The sequence below is a fragment of the Diprion similis genome, chromosome 12 (assembly GCF_021155765.1).
Source record: "Diprion similis isolate iyDipSimi1 chromosome 12, iyDipSimi1.1, whole genome shotgun sequence".
Lineage (NCBI taxonomy): Eukaryota > Metazoa > Arthropoda > Insecta > Hymenoptera > Diprionidae > Diprion > Diprion similis.
The window spans coordinates 10587784-10595531 of NC_060116.1; the positions used below are offsets into that span (position 1 = coordinate 10587784).

Sequence of the window (7748 nt, forward strand, 5' to 3'; positions counted from 1 at the left end):
TTATTTTCACAGATTCGTCGAAAGTTTTGGTGAAACAAACTGTGAAAATGGATATACTTTGTTCGAGGAAGCCTCACGTTCCGCGAATCGTTACACCGTGTATAGACAGTTTGTAATAGTACCGGATGCCTATGGCTTCGGATGTTTTCTCTGGTATATAACATAAATTCGAGACGTGCTGAAGACCCTTCGAAAAGTGGCCAACCAGACCGTAAAACGCGCGACGCCGTTTCCACGAATTTTCCTGGCGCAGCAAATGATTCCTCTGTAGTGTTTTCATTCCAATTTTCATCTTCTCGCAATTTTTTACACCTTTGTAAATATAATGTTTCAAACGTTTTTTTTTTTTTTATTTTTATTTTTATTTTTTTTTTTACGCCACCTTTTGTACCGAGCGAAGACAAAGTGAAAATGAGGAGAAAGAAAATTAGACAGAAGGTAGCAAAAATAAAATAAAGAGTAACGGAAAAAAAAAAGATTCGAGAGTGAGCCCAATTTCGAACGTATTTTTGCCGGCGTCTCGTGTAATTCCATCAAATTCCGCATTCAATTTCGTATCCTCTCAGGCATTCTTCATTCCTCTTCCACGGATCCCCTCCTCCCTGTTACGTCGTTCTTTTTCCCCCCTTTCCTGTTTCTTCATTTTTCACCGCACCCCAAACTCCTCCGCTCTCCACCCCCTTCCGCCCCCATGGCGCGTCAACGGTTCGACGTGGCGTCGCTGCTGCCTCCGCAAACGTCGCCTTGACACGTTCCCTCCTTGGCATAGGCAAATTGCGTTTGATAAACGATCACACTTTCCTAGACAGTCCTCGTGTGATTTTACCGCTCACTCTTTCGCCACTCTGTACATATACGGACCTATATACATATACCTACTTATAAAACGTATGTACCCCGTCTTTTCTGAATTCATTAATTCAGCTGTTCTCTTCTTTTTTATCGTACACTTTGTTTTTTGAAAAATTCTTCTCTCTCTCTCTCTCTCTCTCTCTCTCTCTCTCTCTCTCCGTTCTGTCATCTTCTTTGTCGCAGTCTCTATCCATACAATATAAGCCTTTGTCCCTAAAATTTCCTCGTGATTTGTGAAGTGGCTTTGGATTTATGGCCCGCCGAGATATAAAGCTTTCGACATCCACGCTTCCGCATATTTTGTCCAATACTTTACGCTTATACGTGTCTATTCGTTTCTCTCTTTCTCTCTCCTCTCTCTCTATCACACTCTTCGCCTTTCTTTTACTCCGTCACTTTTACACATGCAAACAAACGGCAATTCATTTTTTAGTCGCAATTTTTGCAGGGCACTGCACTAACGGGGTCGTTGATTCGGAGCTGGTATGCCGGGAAGATATGGACCTGGCTAACGAAAGGATTCGCCGGTCGAAATTCGAGGCACCAAAAGGGAGTTGATTCCTGTCCGATCGTTGGATATTTTTCTCTCCCCTCGCCGAGTTGCCCGGCCCGACGCAGTCAAGGGTGTTTGCAAAACCACGGCGAACCCACGCGCTCCCTCCCGGAATCACCAGATCCACCGTGTAATCCCGGCCATAGATTTGCCCGAGGATCTGGACCAGGGATTCCCCGACGGCTCCCCGGGCAAATAGAGTTAATGCACGATTCTGCTCCTTGCGAATCTCGCCCCGTTTATACCGACCTATATAACCGTTTCCCCAAAAAAGAGACACCAGGACCGACCGCACTCCTCGAACTGGCCTGCTGCTCCACGTCCGGCAAGCCATTTTGCCTCTGGTCGCTCGGTTCGGTGAGAATTAAAATGAATCTTCACCGGTCTGCGGTGTACTCGCGGTCACTTTAAGCCCCCCCTCCCCCCACATTAAATGATCTCCCGGCGGACCTTGCGGCGCCTGGATCGGCTAACTAAAACGGATCTCCGCAAATCCTCACCCGGAACAATGATCGAACGACGTTGGCTATCCACTGCCCATTCATCAGTAACGCCGAAGATTTTTTCTCACCAGCTAGCTGCACCTGAAATGACGTGAAAATAAAATGTTTACTGCACCGCTTTATACAGGTGTACAAAAACCGATTGCAAAAATACGGGAAATCCAATGTTTTCAATTTGTAGTTTCGAAAATGGGGGAAAGTTTTTCACTTCTATATTGTTTAGGGAACTGAGCATGCGGTGAAAGTTTCCATTCTTCGACGCGCGGTTTATTTGAGTAAGGCGCATGCTGCTTTATCGTTTTGAATTTTTTTTTGTAAACCCACGCAGTTAAGTATGAAATTCAAAATTATTAGCGCCCGGGCTTTTGTGCTTTCGATTGGTGGGTATATTTTCAACGACATCCAGCTGAGCGTCGCTGCATTATACGCAGAATCGATCCTTGCCCGTTCAATCATTTTTGACGGGTTTGTCGATGAGTTAATCCGCTGTCCTTTGCCGGCACAAGACCTGAATAAATAGGTTTAATCAAGCGACCGGATAGTCCATAGACGTGGCTCGTAAGCCATTTTTCTCGCCGAGGCTGCAGCTTGTCTTGTGATTTTCTGTTCAATCGAATCTTATACGTCTATGTCTTACTGGAACTATATCGATGAAATCCGTGTTTATTTTCACGGCATTCGCTGCAGTTCTCGAACAATTTCTGTTCGTCTTTCCTTCTATAAATTCTTCGAAACCGGACAACGTGGTCTGCGTTTAGACTAACAAGCTGTATTGTAGAGGGCGATAAATATTTGGAGCGATTGGAAAGGGAGAATCGTGCGAAGTTCTTATCCTCCTGCTGCTTCGGAAACTCGAGAGATTCCAGGTAGACAGGTGCTTCTGGATACCATAAGTCGAGTCCAATGGTCGGGGTTTCCTCCCGCCAAGGATTCACGTAGAGCCTTAACTGTTATTGGCGCGTTTCCACTTCCCACTTGACACTTTCCACATCCCGCTTTACGCTCTAGCTTAAATTGCTCCACGACCTTCTTCTGCGCAGCATCTATATCTACGAGTTCACAGGGTGATCACAATATTAGGAACAACGAATTTCCATGATTAAATCCTTATTTATTTTCATCATTTTTCATTGATACTTTCCATCTGTATGATGCGGTATAGAATTTTTAAGAACTGTTGATTCCAACGAAAATTCTTCATGTCGCATTCAAAAGATTTTCAGAGACTCGTTTTCAATGATTTTTAATTGATTTTTTTTTTCTTTCTATCTTTTGCGCATCAGGATATCCAATCGGAAACATTCGTATCATCGGTATTATTCGGATTCAGGTTCTTAGTCAGTATTTCAGTGGAAACTCTACGAATGGATTGTTGACAAAAAACAGGTTGAACAGTTTCTTCATTTTTTTTTTAATTTTTTTTTTTATCCATTTTTTTCTGGAGCCGCATTTCATTGCTTGGATTGCGAGTAGAGAGCTAGATTAGCGGGGAACGAGAAGTTGGGGGGATGTATTCGGCCCGTCCGTAATCCCCAAAACTGGGTTTTACCACGTAACGGAATGGAGCTTAGACCGAAAGTGGAAAAGTAGGCAGGACGTAAAAGTGTAAGTATCCCTTGATGAACCATTCGTCGACAAACCTTTGACGATCTCCAACCGCAATGAACTCGAGTCTCGTATTACATCGCCCGAATTACTCTCCTCGGCAAGCGGGGTAATGTTTCAAAGGTGATCACACCCTCCCTAATGCCTGCATTCAGACGCAAAACCTGATCGCGAAATTTTCCCACCGACGTTTCCACTTTCGCGGGTTCGCTCTTTCTCCTTTATTCTCGCTTTCCCTGCATCGGTAACAATTACACCCTACGGTTGGTTCGCTTTTTAACCCTTTTATACGGTGTACCTACTGCTCGGGTGGAACTTGATTACTATCATCACAGCAGGCGCTGGTCAAGTCTGCAGGGCTTCGTTTGAAACAAAATCCAGTCTGGAAACTTTCAGTTTCATTTATCCACTTCACTGCTTTTTCCGCGCGTCGCAAAATTTTTGGCGGATAAACGTCAGTTTGGAAATGAAATGAAATAGAAATATGTCAATAAGTTTTCTCCATGCGGAACGCCCGGATTTGATATGAATTAATCGATGCAAATTATCTGTCGATAGTGATAACTCAAAATTAAAAACGTCACGATGGTATCCAAAAGGGTGAAATACGCTTTGGCCCATCTATCGCGGAGGCAGCACATGGCCATGCTTGCTAGACCGACGTGGAGACGTCTGAATAAAACTGACATTCATTGTATTGTGAGCTGAAATTGAATGTTGCAAAAAAATCGATCAATTTCACACATTTTCCTTCGTCTTTAGGCAGACCCGTTTGCCGTGCATCGTTCAGCCCTGAAATGTCACCCCTCAAAGAGGCTAAGAATCATGTCACAGCCAAGAGTAGTCAACAAAAAATTCGACCCCACGTAAATTATTTACGTTCAAAGTACCTATTGCACCTACCTAATAATATTCGTTAATTATTTACTCGCGTTTACGACGCGCGTAGTTATTCAACAAAAGTGTTTAATCAATGTTCTAGGAAACTCGGATCTAGCTATCCGAAAATCCACCCGAAAACTCTGAATGCAAAGCCCAGCAAGCGAATCGCCGAAATGTCATTGCCTAAGAAAAGGTATCGTTGATTCTCTTCCCATGAACATGCATCGTTCGTCATTATAAGTGACACTTTAATCGGTGATGATCTTTAACAGGATGTTACTGATAACGAGAAAACAGTTCTCTGGAAACAAAACAGTGATCCGGAATATCGACTCGATCCTCAAGGCGATCACCAAGACGCGTTACCACAAGTACAGAATCCTTTGTCTCGCAGCGGAGCAGCGGATGATGGCAAGAGCGTAAGCATGAAATTCGTCCTGTCCATGACGTGGGTGAAAATCACTGAAAATTTCTTTCTTAAGGGCGAAGCTCCGTAAGCGGCTTCACAAGGCTCTTTCGAAGCCTGAGGATTGGGCAAAGCACAAGCAAACATTGGAGCGGATTGCAGTGCCAAAAGTTGTTCCCGAACCCTGGACACCCGTAAGTATTGATACCTCGACTGATTTCTCGTCCCGTTTTATCCGCTTCCTTGTTCCTTTTTCCTTCCTCCTTAATTAACGAAGCTTCGATTAATTTCCCGCCTGTCAGGTCGCGCGGCTCTTCCTTTCGCCATCCTCACCCTCTTTCTTTTAGTCTTCCTCCTCCTCCTTCTTCTCCTCCTCACTCCGCCAAGACACACATGCAATATCCCGTCACGCCGCAGACATTTCTATCCCTGTCACTAGGATACTGTTTTCTTTTAGATTATCCCGAGGTTGATCCAAATTTCATTTCTCTACGTCACGCAATGTGCTTTTCCCTTGTGGGTCTCGAGTCGCGAAGCGGCCGAGTCCTGCCTTCGGGATGTTTTACTATAATGGAAAAATAAATACTTACTCAACAGTTTGCCCGTACAGATTGTGACATACATCATGTCGCGTGCGAAACGTGTTATGGGGGTGTTCGTGTAGGTTTGCATGCTGTGACAACTAATTACTTTTTCCAATCACTCGCGTGAAGGATCGCGGCGAGAAAAAGAGCATCGAAGAAATGAAGGATAGGCTGGATATCCTGGCCCAGCCGGTGGTCAAAGATTCAGGGCCAAAGCTGGATCCCTTCTCGGTCAGGCCTAGTGCGTTGAAATACCAGGCAAGCGAACGCATCAAGGAAATAGCGGTTCGCAAGATAACCAGAGACGCGTATCCTCCGAAAGATCCAACCGCCGTTTCTCCGGCCGCCATTAAGGCAGTTCGTGAGTATAGACTGATTCTCGAGACATTCGCGTATGAAACGGAATTGAAAATTGTCTCTTGGTTCCCTTTTCCAGCTACACCGAGGGTCCTGATTCTCGCAAAACCAGCCGTCAGGCCTCCAGGACGCGAGACGGATTTGAAGGAAGACGCTTTCAGCGTCGTGCCAAGGGCGCTTAAGGCCAAGTGCACGGCTCGAACGAAAATACTTGCCAAGCCCAAGTCGTACGGCAATTCTACATAAACTGACCGGAGATGAAACGCCAGCACGTTTCGTGCGGATCGACGCGACGTACGCATCCCTCGACCGCAAGATCCTCCATTCCTTCCTTCGCCTCGCAATCAGTCCTGATGTCTCCTCTTGTGTCATACATGCAATATATATCGTGTGTATGAGTTTTGTCGTAACTCCCGTTAAACCAAAAACGTTTCATTAATCATAAAAGAGACCAAGAAATGGTGGAAAGAGATGAAAATGAAACTTGAAATGACGAGCCCTACACTCTTGTCATGCTTAGCTGCCCACTCCGCGACATCGTCTCGACGATTCACCGCAGTCCTGAAATATTCCTGGCTTTATTTAGCCTATGAGAGCTTTCTCGTTCTTCCCTTCGCGCTTCTTCGTCATCGGCTGGATCCAAGGTAGAAGAAAATTGTTCCCTTAGGTTACATAAATAACATCGTCTTTACGGGATTACAGTGAAAATTTAATAATATTGAGAGCTTACTTTCCGCAAGCTGACGGTGAGCTTACCACACTAGGTGTAACGTTCCTTGCTTACCTGTAACTGGAAAATGGAAAATGGAAAATGGAAAATTCACCATGACAGATGACATGTACATACATACCTTCCGCCTAGCTTCGCTCCATTCTTTGTCTACATATTATCCTCCCACGACAGCAGCCAAGTAACTTTTGGCTCACAGTGAACACCGAGCTTTACAAACTGATACTGCAGTTTTTCAGTTTTTCTTTTATTTTTCCTTTTTTCAATACATAATCTTACATATTTATTTATGAAGTTCAATTATGCATGTACTCGTCGAGGCGCGTTTTAATCCGCGCAATTATCTTATACATAATAATTTTTTATTATCAAAGTTGCACAGAGAATTTACATTTCCTCCTCAGCGTTGCGGTGGCCACTTGGAACTTGCATGATTTGATGCTAAACTGAAAGAAAAACAAGATAAAAAAAAATTTGATAAAGTTGCTGATAAACAGCTAGAAGAGAAAGGTGAGCGCAGATAAGACCTCAAAATTTCTGTGCGTGGACTTCTCACTTGGATGTCTGTTTATTGTAACGTTTTAAATATTGTCAGTTATGAAATAATAACTCACCAATAGCGCACTACCTGCTGATTAAAATTCAAACCTACCTCACACCGAGGAAGCAAAGGGCAGTTATGGATAAAAAACGCGCTTTGCAGCTTTTTCAGATTTGGGCACTTGATAGAAAGGGACTAACGTGATCGTTTAATAGGATTCGGTAATTCCGAATAATCCTTCGTGTGTTCTTCTCGCTGTCTACTGGATTGAAAGGTTTTAATGGGACAGCATCTGTTGTAAACGAGAAAAGGAAAAAAACGACAATAAAAATCTGCAACTCGGCTCAACAGTCCGAGAACCGGTTGGAAAAGTTTACTTTACTAATTGACGCGAGACATTTTCAATGCGAGTAATCTTTTAATCCCACCACTGCATATTTGCGATCTTTTTTTCCGCGATGTTAACAGTGTTTTAAATTCTTATCAGTTTGAGTTTTACGTGTTGTAAATTCTGGCAAATGATTCAACTGAACCGTAAGTAGAAGACAAAATTAGAGCTGTTATACAGACGATTAGTGAACCTTCCTTCAAATTACCTTTTTTTTGGAATGATCGAACGACAACTTTATTTATGGGACGGAGTGAATCGTAAACTTGTTGAAACGATCAGCGATCATGATTTAGCCATCATTGCACTTACCTAGCTTTTTGCAATACGCTTCTCTTAAAATTATG

At 43.6% G+C, this 7748-nt stretch overlaps 1 protein-coding gene across 1 annotated transcript; it reads left to right on the plus strand.

Moving 5' to 3' along the window:
• Positions 1-4098: 4098 nt before the first annotated feature.
• LOC124412987 lies at positions 4099-6492 on the plus strand. Its single transcript, XM_046893253.1, has 7 exons — positions 4099-4212; positions 4276-4379; positions 4496-4588; positions 4668-4814; positions 4878-4995; positions 5515-5746; positions 5822-6492. The coding sequence occupies exons 1-7, from the start codon at positions 4099-4101 to the stop codon at positions 5986-5988; spliced, it is 975 nt and encodes a 324-aa protein (XP_046749209.1). The 3' UTR covers positions 5989-6492.
• The last annotated feature ends 1256 nt before the right edge of the window (positions 6493-7748 follow it).